Raw genomic sequence first — 13,917 nt, forward strand, 5'->3', positions numbered from 1 at the left:
AGTTTTTAAGATTAATATAGCCCTAATCTTACATGGAGACCATATAATTTGTCTCCAACATTGTCGTATATTTTGGGAAGTTCTAAGACCTAACCATGTGTCATGCATTTTGCGAGTTTTGTAAAGATATTCCATTTTTAGAGGAAATATTTGTGAAGCAGGCTACCTAACGTAGAGGGACTGAAATCGTTAATTACCAAAATGAAAGGGCTGTAAATAAAATTACAAAAATCCAAAGTGAAGAGTAGAAATAGAGAAGAGGAAGGGAGTACTCCACAGTGACGGAGTTTACTTGGAAATCTGCATAGATGGACTTCACTTCACTTATCATCTCCTTCATTCCCTCATGGACTTCTGTACGTGAGTAATTGGGTACTTGTCTACACATACACACACATTGAGATTATCGATCCATTTTCTACTCTGATATGAGCGTATATAGTGAAATTGTATGTGGGCTTCGCCATAGATCATTTGACACAGGCATAAACCACTTCTACTGGTTTCTGATGTTTGATTGAACACAATAAATTTTTTAATTTTTTTGCCTTCGTTCACTTTTGATTTGGGGCACTGCATTGTAATACTATATCATGTTCCGAAAATTTAGAAAGAAATGTATCTGTATGTCATGATTTGAAGAACACTAACCGCTTGTTTTATTAGGTTGGTTTATTATTGGGATTCTTTAGTTACTTGGGCATTGCTGGATCTATTTTACCTGGAAAGCTTATTCCTGGAGCGAATCTATCTGATGGAACTAGACTTCATTATCGCTGTAATGGTAATTTCTTGCCCTAATTGAAACTTTACAAGTAGACGAATTTTGGATCTATGTAATGTACAGTTGATTCCTTAAGAAATGACATATAATTGAAAAATGTAATCAAAATCAAAGTTCTATCACAAAAGCTGATATGGATGTATCCTGATCAAGTGCAATTTTTCTTAAAAGTACCTTTTGCATCTAATTTTCAGGCAGTTATCTTACACTCTGGTAAATTTCTGCTTTCAGGAATGCTATCACTTCTTTTGCTGGTTGGACTACTTATCATTGGAGCTTGGATGGATTATGTATCACTCACTGTATGTGCTCCCTGAAACTGTATAACAAAGTCATCATATGGAAACTATGCAAATCATTCTATCACCATATATCTCTGCATAATTCAATCTGAATCTGCTTCATGCCTTTCTTTAGAAAGATTTTCGTTGACCCTTATATATGTTTTTCCTTCAAAAGTTTTTTAATATACTCCAAAAATAAGCATGACTTGTTCAGATTCCAATGATGTGATATCCATTTTAGTTTTAAATAATGTGTTTAGGTTTGCATGATCTTTCTACATCCAAAAATATGTCTGACATATGAATTTTTATAGGCAATATCAGACCGAGGGCTTGAGCTCTTATCAACAACTTTTATCTTCAGTGTTATTGTAAGTTCCTATTTGAGTTTTTAACTTACATTGATTGACCTATTTAATATCATTGGATTATGGTAAAATTGTAAAATGGTAAAATGAACTCCTACACCAAATATAACTTTAACCATTTTCCTGTTTCTACCCTTGTAAATTTTAGGTCACATTGTTACTTTATGTTGCTGGATGCAAATCTAAAGATCAAAGTGCATCTCTAAAGCCTCACATCACTGGAAACATACTTGATGACTGGTAAGTTGAAGGGGCATTATAGTCCATTAAGGTGTTGTTTCTTTTTCACTTAATGGACTTAATGGGACCTGACTTAATTCAGTAAGCTATATATTCATGTTTCTTTTTTGACTTAATGCAGACTCATTTATTTATTTTTTCTTTCCTACAATTTCATCAAACAGGTGGTTTGGGATACAGTTGAATCCAAGCTTCATGGGTGTTGACCTCAAGTATGTAATCACCATAACTAATGATTCAACTTATTTTCAAGATCAAGATTTATGATATTTCCAAAGTATTATTTAGGGCTCAAAAACACTTATCTTTTTGTAGATTTTTCTTTGTGAGAGCTGGAATGATGGGGTGGCTTCTCATTAATCTTTCAGTTCTTGCAAAATCTATCCAAGATGCTAACTTGAGCCAATCAATGATCCTCTACCAGCTTTTTTGTGTGGTAATTAGGTCTAAATTTTCATTTTTATGATATTATTTTTCTAAAATAATATAATCTTGATTCCTTTCTTTGTTTACCCTTTCAGATATACATCATGGATTACTTCTTTTATGAGGAATACATGACATCCACGTAAGTTTTTCTCCTAATGAAAATCAAAGAAACCAATTAGTTATTTTGTTTGTCATATGTTCACATGATTCTTTTAGTATTAGATGTAATAATCATTTTTGTTCTTTAATATTTCATTTTTTTTAGATGGGATATAATTGCAGAGAGGCTAGGATTCATGCTAGTATTTGGAGATCTAGTGTGGATTCCCTTCACATTTAGCATTCAGGTATATAACATATTTCAAGATTTCCAAAACTAATAATTAAAAAAACATTTAAATTATGGTTTTTGTGATTAGGGTTGGTGGCTTTTGAGTAATAAGGTGGAGTTAACAACAGCTGCAATGATTGCAAATTGCTGTGTGTTTGTGATTGGGTAATCATTTTCCAAGATGAAAATTTGTTTTTATTACCCTCACCCCTACCCCTACCCCTACCCTACCCCTACCCCTACTATTTCATATGCTAAGTTTGCAATTTGGTTAAAATGTTTTGTAGGTATCTGGTTTTTAGAGGAGCTAATAAGCAAAAACATGACTTTAAGAAGAATCCAAAAGCATTGATATGGGGTAGGCCTCCAAAAGTTGTTGGAGGGAAATTACTGGTTTCTGGTTATTGGTAATTTTCTTTATAAATCTGTTTAAATAATATTTGAGAAATGAGTAGATGAGGGCAAATTCGTAAAAAGTTGGGGCTTAAATGCTTAATGAGGCACGATTCATTTCCATTGTTTTCTGTATTAAGTCTCGATCAAGTCAAAACTAAGCTTACAAGATTAACGCCCTCCTCATTTTCATCATCAAAATGACGTTAATACCCTCATCTTTGAAAATACCCCTACAGAGAAATGCTTGAAGAAATTTCTTGGACTTTTATGAAATAATGCATCATGTTTACGTGTTTGAATCAGTATTTTAGTTTCTAATTATTATTTGTTTCATTCCTACTACCTTTTTAAATTCACAATAATCATGTTTTTTTTTATTTAATTATTTATTTATGAAGGGGAATAGCAAGGCACTGCAATTACCTTGGAGATCTGTTATTGGCCCTATCCTTCAGCTTACCCTGTGGGATCAGGTAAATTTATTACTTAAATTACATCATTGTAGTTTGATTTATTTGTTTATTATAGCATCCAAGTTAAATTTATTTGTTTTGACTTGAAAAGTCAACTACTAGTTAGTTTATGATGTTTTAAATATGAACCATGTGATTGCAGTTCTCCAGTTCCATATTTTTATCCAATTTATCTTCTGATTCTGCTGATCTGGCGAGAGAGAAGAGACGAATCCAGATGTGCACACAAATACAAAGAGGTCTGGGCAGAATATCGCAAGGCTGTTCCATGGAGAATTCTACCATATGTTTACTAGGTTAATTGAGTTGCAAAAAGTCAACCTTAATTGTTGGAAAGTCAACCTCAATTGTCGGAAAGTCAACCCCGATTGAGACCTTTGATATATATATATTTTTAAAAAAAGTTTGGGATGGTCAGCCATTTTGATTTGAAGGGTGTGCATGGTACAAGTAGTGTTCTTGCAAGGAAGAAAAACTTTTGTGGCTAAGTGTTTGATGCAACGGAATTTGAGGTTTTGTTTTTTGTTTGCAATTTGTATGTTTTGTCCATTTTAGTGGCTAAAGACCTTGTAGTTTGTTTCGTATTATGGAAAATTTAACGTTTAATTTGCTACATTTTTAAATAAAATGTTTGATTTTTTTTTTTATACATATTTTGAACAAAAAAAAGGACATCAACGGACATTTATATTTTTTCAATAACTTTTTTGGATAAAAGAACTTGGTAATCATATTTTTTACTACCACTACCTTTATATATATATATATATATATATATATATATATATATATATATATATATATATATATATATATATATATATATATATATATATATATATATATATATATATATATATATATATACTAGCCGTTTACCCGTGCCAAGCGACGGATGTGAACAATTTTTTCATAAATTCGTTTTTATAGACGATTAGTTCTTTTATGCAAGTAGTTTAGTACATCTAAACAAATATAAATAAGAGTCACGTTAGCAAAAATGGAATCAATGATAATTTAAAAACGAAAAGATGGGATTCCTCACAAATATACTAACAAATGATTGATTGTATATTATTAATTGTATAACACTTCTTTATACATCATATTTGATGTACAAACTTCGTGTCGTTAAATTGTTCGTTAGGTTTCACTAATATTTTTGTATATGGCACATAAAGTTTGCCAAGGCGAATAGTTAGTTTCGAAATTATTTCCATTCGGAAACATGATATAATTCAAGTAACACAAATTATTTTTCAATGAATCGTTTCCTTTCGGTGTTTATTTGTCTTTCAGAAATCTCCATTTTTATTTGTTGTTTTGGATTAAAAATATAAGTATGTTGATGTTTTTTGTTTAAATGCACATTGTTAATTAGAAACCCGATTAAATCTTTATTTTTCAGTATAATTATGATTTGTAGAAACTTAGATGTTTTGACTATAACTATATAAATGTTAATTTAAATTAATTATTTAAAAAAAAAAAACATTTGTTGATAGTTCTCCTAAAATAATGTGGGTTTTCCACTTTCTGTGTGTTTTAGATATTTAACCAATATCATTAGATTAATATCTATAAAATGTCTTTATGATCACTTAACGTGGTAGGTATTCAAGAAAAACAACAAATTGAAAGAGAACTAAAGCTATGCGGAGTGGTCTCACCAACCATTTGACATTTGTCTACTTGACATTTGGCACACCACACCATGAGTGCAACACGGCAAAAATGACAACTCTATTCGGCAACTTATTGCTGAGCATTCTTCTCTGTTACCCCCATTTGACTTTTTGACCAACCAATCACGATGACTTATTTTTTTTTCAATTTTTTTAACATGCAAAAATGGAAATGTACGTCCCGTAAATGACAAAATTTTGAAACAGTATGACAAATCCTAGGTAGCGCCTATGTAGATCGTGGCAAGATTGACAACCCCCAACCTAATAGAAGAATAAATATTGACATGGAAATCTTGCATGTATCTTTTGGTCATATAATTTTTAAAAAAATATTTATTGTGATGATAATATATGCAAGTGCAGATTACATCTACATCTACAAGATGTCCGGTACATATTTTAAAATTCCACACGAAAACTTTCATTTGAACAAAACAAAAAAATTACAAAAAAATAATTAACTGAAACAATTAACTGAATTATAACAAAAGTATATTAATTTCTGAAATGTGGATTAATATGCTAGAGTATTTTGGATTTTTTTTTAGTTTCATTTCACAAACACAAAACGAACAATAATATGATGCTATAAAATTAAATTAGGTATTTTTATTTTTTATAACTAATAGCAACATACCTTTAATCTTTTTCATACAATCTATCTATTTTCCCATCCTATTGCGGTTAACCCAAAACAATGATTAAACTAACATTTTTTCCATCTTTAGTCCACTTTACTTCGAAAGTAATTTGCTATTTCTTGCATTTTCTTAAACTTAAAGTGCAAAATAGCAGCTTACTTTCATTTATAAGCAAGAAATGGTAATTTACTTTCATTTCTTTATGTTACAACCCTGCCACATGTCACACACACAAAGTCTATAACACATATATTGCTTTATTTTCTAATACTACATCAATGTACATGTTTTAGTGCGTGGATACCTTCCAAAAAAATTAAGACCCACCAAATTCACTATTTTAGAGGAGCAAAGCTACAAATTTAATTGATAAAATCCAATTATCATCAACCAAAAGCTCATAAGTGAAGTTCCTCAATTTTGATTTACATAGACCTTTAATCAGCTTGACCAACATAATTAATGTCAACTATTATTTATCAACCAACTATTAAGTGAAGTTCCTCAATTTTGATTTACATAATTAATGTCAACTATTATTTATCAACCAACATAAATTCGGAAAACGTACCTAAAACGGCTACCTCATAAACTTGTTTTTAATATAAGGATAAATCCAACAAAACTATTGGGTAATGAAAGTAAAAACTTATGTTTATAACAACATACTTAGATCTTTTTTTAATATATGGGCAATAAACTCTTTGTTCATCTTCACGCTTCTGCCTTGACATTTCTTTGTCTTTGGTGTACGACATACAAGAACTGACATGGGTTCATGCTCTCAAAATCCCTATTCATAAGTTTATCACATGACCCCAATGCATATCAGGATGATCTCAATGAAAGTGAATATCATGGGCAGTAGCTTAAACACCAACCAAAAAAATCGACATAGAAAATAGAATATTGTTAGATTTTTTTTTTTTACTTTACCTAGCAAATGCCAAGCTTAAAATCAACCTATACAATAATGGTACACAATAATTCTTCTGGGTGTCAGTGTTTAGTGTTCTGGATAAAGCACAAAATAAGTCTCATTTATAAAAAAAAAAAAAAAGAAAAAATAATAATAATAATAATAATAATAATAATAATAATAATAAAATAAATCGTAAAACAAGTGACATGTCTTACCTTACTTCAACTTCGCATGCTTAAACTTTGAGAATCTAGTGTTGAAGAAGCCATTTTTAGTGAAAATCAGATAGTTTAAATGAAGATAAGGCCTAGTGATTCAGATTTATATTAAGGTTTAGCTCAATGCCTGAAACTTCTTAGTCAAGTCCGAGTAACTGTTTGACATCCCCCTAAAACAAAAAGAAACAAAAGTAAGGTGCCTTCGTATCAGATTTTGAAATCTCAAGGTTTTAATATTGATAAGGGATATATTAAGACTTGAATACGCCTTAATAACAGTTTTATATAAATTCTGCATATGCCTTACTTGAAATCAGTACCTGTTGTTTCAACATGATCAGAGATGTTTAGGTTACTGCATGTTTTCCTCTCGATTGACTCCATTGCTGCAATGTCATTGTTGTCGATGTATTCAACTGGGCTGTTCAAAAATGAACCTCAGTGATATCAATTTTTTTGAACCGAGTCATGGGTAGTACACATGTCAACAGGTAATTATATTTATGGCAAACCGACATGGTTGACCTATATAAACAACATTTTGTTAATGGTAAATGCCCTAACAAAAAATGGTACCAAAACAAAAAAAAAAAATGAAGTACCTAAGATCTTTGCTATTGATCCCATACTAAAAAGTATCCAGCTGCACCTTTGATCCATTTGTTTTCAAAATTATAACTCCATGTCCCTGAATTAGTAATGATGGCCATGTGATACAACGATTTTGCACTTGCTTTGATTTGTGAAAGACTTCTTTTGGGCACCTTCACTTTTTACCATGCATCCCTCGGCATAGAAACAATCTGACCAAAATTCCACACATTGTATGAAACCTTGAACATATCCATTAAGAGAAAACAAAAAATAAAGTAAGAACATGAAGTCATTCTTGAATTTCCCATCACAATCGGGCCATTGGCAACAACTATGTGAAGAGCAAAATGACAACAACTTGTGTCTATACTTGGTGACCATGTCGAATCCTGTGCATCAAGTCAAAAGTCAAAAGAACAAAGGAAAAAGGTCAACACATTAATTATAAAAAACATGTATTGTATCAAAGGGAACTTACGAAGCATGGTCATATGAACTGAGAATTCCTTGGCGAGGGTAGAGGTAGCTTGGACATTCTAGGCCATGTTCAGCCTTGTCAACAGATGTTATAGTTGTAAACCTTAAAAGCCCTGAAACACCTGGTCAAAGGAGTGCATTGCAGAAATCAGTGAATGAAACCCTCTCACTTGCAGTCATACAACTAAAAGATTACAAATTCTGAAAATAGACAAAGGCCAAGGTATAACATATACATTCGATCCCTAAATTGGCTTTTAGATTTTACAAGCATCCCAAATGATACTTCTGGGAAGTCTTTCAACTTGATCCTCATGTCAAATTAGTGGTTTCACCTACGAAATATTAGTGAAAATAAGAAAAAAAAATCAAGGTTGTTGATCGTATTAACAAACACACAAACATCCCTGATAATTACATCTATCAAGCTATACCTTAAGCACAAATGCTTCAAAATCTATTTTGTGAATACCAGATGAAGTTATGAAATATGAGAAATGTTGAGAAACTTAATCCACACTATAAAAATTCATGTATTTGGAGTACCTTCAAAGGTATTTGTTGACTTTTAACCCAATAACAACAGATCGTGTTGGGGGTTCGTCGTAGGAGATGTGGTGCAATGCAGGAAAATGGATGGTGGTGGCTGATGGTGTAATTGTAGTGTGGGAGAAAGGGGAAGTGAGAATCGGTTTATAATGGGGACTTTTTTCTTGTTTAGTGTGTGTTTCTGGTGGCGATGGTGGAGGAAAATTAGGGTTAGTGGTACCTGTGAACGATGTGTGACATTGGCATTGATGGTGGCAACGGCTTAAGGAGGCTGGTTGTTACGGAGGCTTGCCGGAGATTGAAGAGAATAAGGAGGGAGACAGAAGTGAAATATGAGAAACGACGACTTTGACAGATGTGCAGAGGAATTTAGGGTTTTTTTTAACAAAAGGAAATCTACATAATGTAAGCTTCAGCAAAAAGTGTATACGATGAAAAGTAAGTGGTAAGCATAATATGTTTGTATTCAATGTATTGGGTTTTGTACCTCTTAAATTTCAAGAAATGTCCAATATCTTTAATAATATAGTATATATATATATATATATATATATATATATATATATATATATATATATATATATATATATATATATATATGATGTGTTGTATATTATATATGATGTGACGTCTATTCCTTTAGCTTCCAAGTACTGTGAAATCCTTTAACCTAGCTGAGACGAATAGAGATTTGCATCAAAATTTTGACATGCTAGAGGAAAAGCGAGAAGCAGCAAATCTCCGTTAAGCAGCATACAAATTATATACCAAAAATTACTACAATAAGCGCGTTGAGGGAAGGGCGATGAAAGTAGGCTTATAGGCTGGATCTGCCAGCCGAGCTCAGCCAGATCCACAACACTTTCCATGTTTCTCAGCTGCGGAAGTGCCTAGTGGACGATTCGGCATTAATGCCATTGGAGGATATTCAGGTTGATGCCATCCTGAATTACATTGAGCGCCCAATTGCAATCCTCGACAGGAAGTCGAAGGATTTGAGGAACAAGAGGGTGGAGCTAGTGAAGGTGCAATGGCAGCACCGCAAGGGTTCGGAGTGGACTTGGGAGCCGGTGGACGAGATGATGGAGCATTACCCCGAGCTGTTTCAGGATCGAGCAGCAGACTTCGAGGACGAAGTCTAAAATAAGTGGAGGAGATTTGTAGCACCTGGTTCCTGGTACGTGAATCTTATTTGAGTATTCTCTTTCTTTTTGCCTTGGACTCGGCGAGTCATAGGTCAGACTCGCCGAGTAAGGACGGGACCCAGGACCATTTTAAGTTGGCGACTCAGCGAGTCCATATTCTGGACTCGGCGAGTCACCGCTGTTGGATGAAACCCTAAGTTTCAGGGGTTTGCACCCTATTTAAACAGCATAACCTTCCCAGGCCAGCCCCCATTCACGCCCCAGAGCTCCCAACCCTCGTTCTAAGCTTGTTCCTTGAGAGTTTGAGGCTATTGTGTGTGTTCTTGAAGGTGTTGAGGCAAGAAGGGGAAGTAGATCAAGAGGAAGGAAAGGATCCTGGCATCTTTGCACTCTTTCAGCAGTTCCTTTGAGGTATAATCCGTTTTTCCCCTGTTTCTATGCTTATTACTTCATGAAAGTCATTCTTGAGCCAATCCCCAAGTTTGTATGTGCAAATTATCTCGTTATAGGCTGATTGGTCCTTAGATCTAGGCATGGTTGAGCTCCAGGAGCTCAGATCTGTTGCCTTTATGGACCCTCATTGCATGAAGACCCTATGTCTACCCTCTTGAGTACATTTTGAACCTTAAAACCCTTATGGGTGAATATCTACACGTAAAGTTGGAAACTTTACGTGTGATTCGTGTTCTAGAAGTCCAGATCTGTGAATGGCATGGACTGGAATCGAGCAAATCTGTATATTTAGTGGGTGCATGGCAACGACTCGGTGAGTCGTTCATGTGACTCGACGAGTCTGCTCGCGAGTCTCCGAGTTTATCCCCTTTTCGTAGTGTCGAGTGTGCAGTGAGTCACGGGGCGTGACTCAGTGAGTTGGAAGCTGAACTCATCTATGGAGGAACTCGACGAGTCAATGCCCTGACTTGGCGAGTTCAAGGCAATCTCCTTAGATCAAGAACAGACTCGGCGAGTTGTTCATAAAACTCGGCGAGTCTTAGCATAAGTGTTCATCGGATGAAGATGAACTCGACGAGTTGTTCATACAACTCGGCGAGTAGGATGAAGGATTTGAATATCGGTTAGAAGGCAAACTCGTCGAGTCGTCGCCTAACTCGACGAGTAGGATCAGGATTCAGGGCAACGTTTGGGTAGGGACTCGGCGAGTTGGAGAGCCAACTCGGCGAGTCGGGTCAACTGAAAGTTGACTCTGACTTTGGCTTAGGGCATGATCAGGGGTAAAATAGTCATTTTACCCAAAGGGCAGTTAGCAGTGTTTGATTGAGTACGTTGTGGGAATTGCAGCCGGAGGATTTTTGGAGCAGCAGCAGTAGGCAATCAGTTCCCGATCAGATCAGCAGCTACTTCGAGGTGAGTTCCCTTCCAGTAGCAGTGGGTCTAAGGCCACAATGCCGACCCACCAGTAGGAGTCGTATGTTAGATGATTGTCTTTGTGATGTCATCTTGGTTGCTACTACCTGTTATGTTATATGTTAGCATGATACGTTATATGTGATAGTAGTAGAGTTCGGTTGTTAGGACCGAAGGGTAGTCAGACACCCCAGAAATGTCTGACAGTACGTGATGATATGTTTGCATGCTGGTATGTTATGTTATGCGGTAGAGGTAGTAGGAGGGGACCAGTCCCCGAGGATCGGTTGTTAGGACCGATGGGTAGTCAGCACCCCAGAATGGCTTGACATGGGTAGTCAGCACCCCAGAATGGCTTGACATGGGTAGTCAGCACCCAAGAATGGCTTGACACGGGTAGGACGGCACCCCAGAATGGCCGTATGGGTAGGTCGGCACCCCAGAATGGCCGTACCGGGTAGTCAGGCACCCCAGAATAGCCTGGCAGTATATATGTTATGTGTTTGTATGGTATGTGGTACGATGGGGGAAACTCACTAAGCTTTGCGTTTACAATTTACAGTTTTGATTTCAGGTGCCTCTTCATCGAAGGGGAAGGAGCTGGCGCGGTAGCGGCACATCATGCACACTCACTGGTTTCCGCATTTACGAGATTCTCTGGGATTTGTACTCTGATATTTTGATGGGTTGTATAACTTGACTTTTAAACATGGTCTACGTTGTGTTATGGTTTGATTAAACAATGTTTTTAACTGTTGGTGTTTTCTAAAGTAATGTTTTTAAAACAAAATTTTTAGACGTGAAAATTGGGTCGTTACAGGACTATCCAGACCTTGGAGGACAGGTTGCAGGCTTGTGTACTAGACTTCAGTGGTAGTTGGGATACATATCTTCCTTTGACAGAATTTTCGTATAACAACATTTATCACGCCAACATTGATCGACCTCTTTTTGAGATGCTCTACGAGGGGGGGGGGGGGGGGGGACTGTAGAACCCCTATATGTTGGGTTAAGGTCGGTTAGCGGGTCATGGGGAGTATGGAGGTAGTACTCAAGATGACAAAATTGATTAAGTAGGTTCACAGTAAACTTTAGACGACACAGAGCCGGCATAAGAGTTATGCAGATAAGAGGTGACCAGACTTGGAATTCTAGGTTGGGGACATGGTGCTCGTGAAGGTGTCACCTTGTAAATGTGTCATTGGGTTCAGGAAGCGTGGCAAGCTGGGCCGCATGTATATTGTAGTTGATGATGGTGGTGGTGGTCGAGTTTGAGTTTGACTTCTTTGAATATGTGAATTAGTGTATAATGGCATGTATTAAATTGTGAATTTTATGTATTAAACTGATAATGGACTGTAAATTGTGTATTTTATTTAAATTTTGTGCTATAATATGAGTAAATGCATGCATGAAAATAAGAGAATGTGAAGTAGCGAATTAGTATTTTATTAAACTGTGAATATGTCTTCTAGACAATATACTTTTTTTAAAGAGATTTACAATGCAGAGCAGGAAAAAAAGAATTTATCATGGCATAATTCTATTTTTTTCATTAAATTTGATATATTTGGCTGCAAAAATAAAAATGTATATGTCAAAAGTTATTACTAGAGAAATATTAGTTATTGTGTTTGTCCTATTAAGCTGTGAATATGAATAAAAATTTGTGAATGCATTTGTTACTCCGGTGGTGGTTCGTCGGTGGTGGTCATATGACAAGTGACAACTAGTGGTAAACTAAGGTGTGGAAAAGTTTGTTTAATATTATATTAATGTTTGATTTGTCCAAAATACTCTTAATGAAAACATTAAAAAAAATGGTTCTTAGGGTTCTTAACCTTTTTGGTTCTCATTTGAACCACTCTCTCTATATATAGATGAGGGTTCAATTAAGAAAAAAATGTTGAGAATAGGGGAATCATTCTCAGCCACTCATTTATTTTTGCCGCAAAAGCCTCCGTCGTACCAGCGGAAATGGGAAATGAATAGACATGTGTTTTCCAGCAAAACATATTTCCTTAAATTATGCTAATCATTACCTATATATATACAAAAACATAGTTTTTTTCGTTTTTTTTTTTTTTTTTTTTTAATTTTTAAGAATCTATTTTTTATCGAAAAATGATTTTAAATATACCAAAATTCATGATTTTTTTATTCTCTACAAATAGACATCCATATTGATATAGTTTTAAGATAAAATAATTTTTTTTTATATTTTCAGCTATCGTTATTCATAAGTGAATAAAAATGCATCAGATTTTCTTACAGTGCATTTGTTATTCACCTATGAATAAAAAATATGATTAATTTTTTTTTTTTTACAATTTAAATACCATTCATATATGAATATAACATATAATAAACATAATATATTCATATTTAAATATTAGACGGTGCATTCACTTGTAAATATTAACATGATATATTCATTTGTGAATATTAGATGGTATATTCACTTATGAATATTAAATGATATTTTCATACGTGAATATTACATAGTATTACATGGTATATCACATGTGAATATTACATAGTATATTCACTTGTGAATATTTTACTTATAAATATTACACAATATATTCACATATGAATATTACAAGGTATATTCACTTGTGAATATATTTACTTATGAATATTAGAAGGTATTTTCACAAATATGTGTAATTTTTATATGTTATTCACATATGAATAACATACAAACTTGCATATTTGTTTTGTGTTTATAATAATCATATACTGATTTAGGTGAGAAAACATATTCATATGTGAATATAACGTGGTAATTTAGTTTATGCATTTTATCAAACAGTTGGAGTGCATACAAGTTAACTATTTTAAAAATGTTAAAAACATCATACTTCCGATTCAAGTTATCAATTCCAAATCATCATATACTTCCGATTTTGACTTCAGATACGACATCCTATGTCTGATCAATTTCTCATTTTGATTTTGATTTCTGAAAATCCGATTAGGAACCTGTAAGTACTGATTTCGAGTCCTTCAA

At 34.1% G+C, this 13,917-nt stretch overlaps 1 protein-coding gene and 1 long non-coding RNA gene across 7 annotated transcripts; one reads left to right on the forward strand and one right to left on the reverse strand.

Moving 5' to 3' along the window:
• The first annotated feature begins 242 nt into the window (after nt 1-242).
• LOC111893804 (delta(14)-sterol reductase) lies at nt 243-3,920 on the forward strand. The gene is made up of 13 exons (XM_023889888.2): nt 243-356; nt 667-784; nt 1,016-1,086; nt 1,383-1,439; nt 1,585-1,676; nt 1,841-1,888; nt 1,992-2,112; nt 2,198-2,244; nt 2,371-2,452; nt 2,525-2,601; nt 2,724-2,843; nt 3,231-3,305; nt 3,448-3,920. The coding sequence occupies exons 1-13, from the start codon at nt 309-311 to the stop codon at nt 3,599-3,601; spliced, it is 1,110 nt and encodes a 369-aa protein (XP_023745656.1). The 5' UTR covers nt 243-308; the 3' UTR covers nt 3,602-3,920.
• A 2,204-nt stretch (nt 3,921-6,124) lies between these two features.
• LOC111893808 (uncharacterized) lies at nt 6,125-8,814 on the reverse strand. 6 transcript variants are annotated; one of them, XR_006187890.2, is made up of 8 exons: nt 8,392-8,814; nt 8,082-8,180; nt 7,847-7,967; nt 7,377-7,757; nt 7,095-7,299; nt 6,772-6,944; nt 6,571-6,648; nt 6,125-6,427 (listed from the first exon to the last, which is right to left on the reverse strand). It is a non-coding gene; the product is annotated as an uncharacterized LOC111893808 (long non-coding RNA). The 6 variants fall into 6 exon arrangements; XR_006187889.2 differs by lacking the exon at nt 6,571-6,648 and having other exon boundaries at nt 6,125-6,502; nt 8,280-8,814; XR_002850959.3 differs by lacking the exon at nt 6,571-6,648 and having other exon boundaries at nt 8,392-8,813.
• Nucleotides 8,815-13,917: the final 5,103 nt, after the last annotated feature.

This window comes from Lactuca sativa, chromosome 2, assembly GCF_002870075.4.
Source record: "Lactuca sativa cultivar Salinas chromosome 2, Lsat_Salinas_v11, whole genome shotgun sequence".
NCBI lineage: Eukaryota > Viridiplantae > Streptophyta > Magnoliopsida > Asterales > Asteraceae > Lactuca > Lactuca sativa.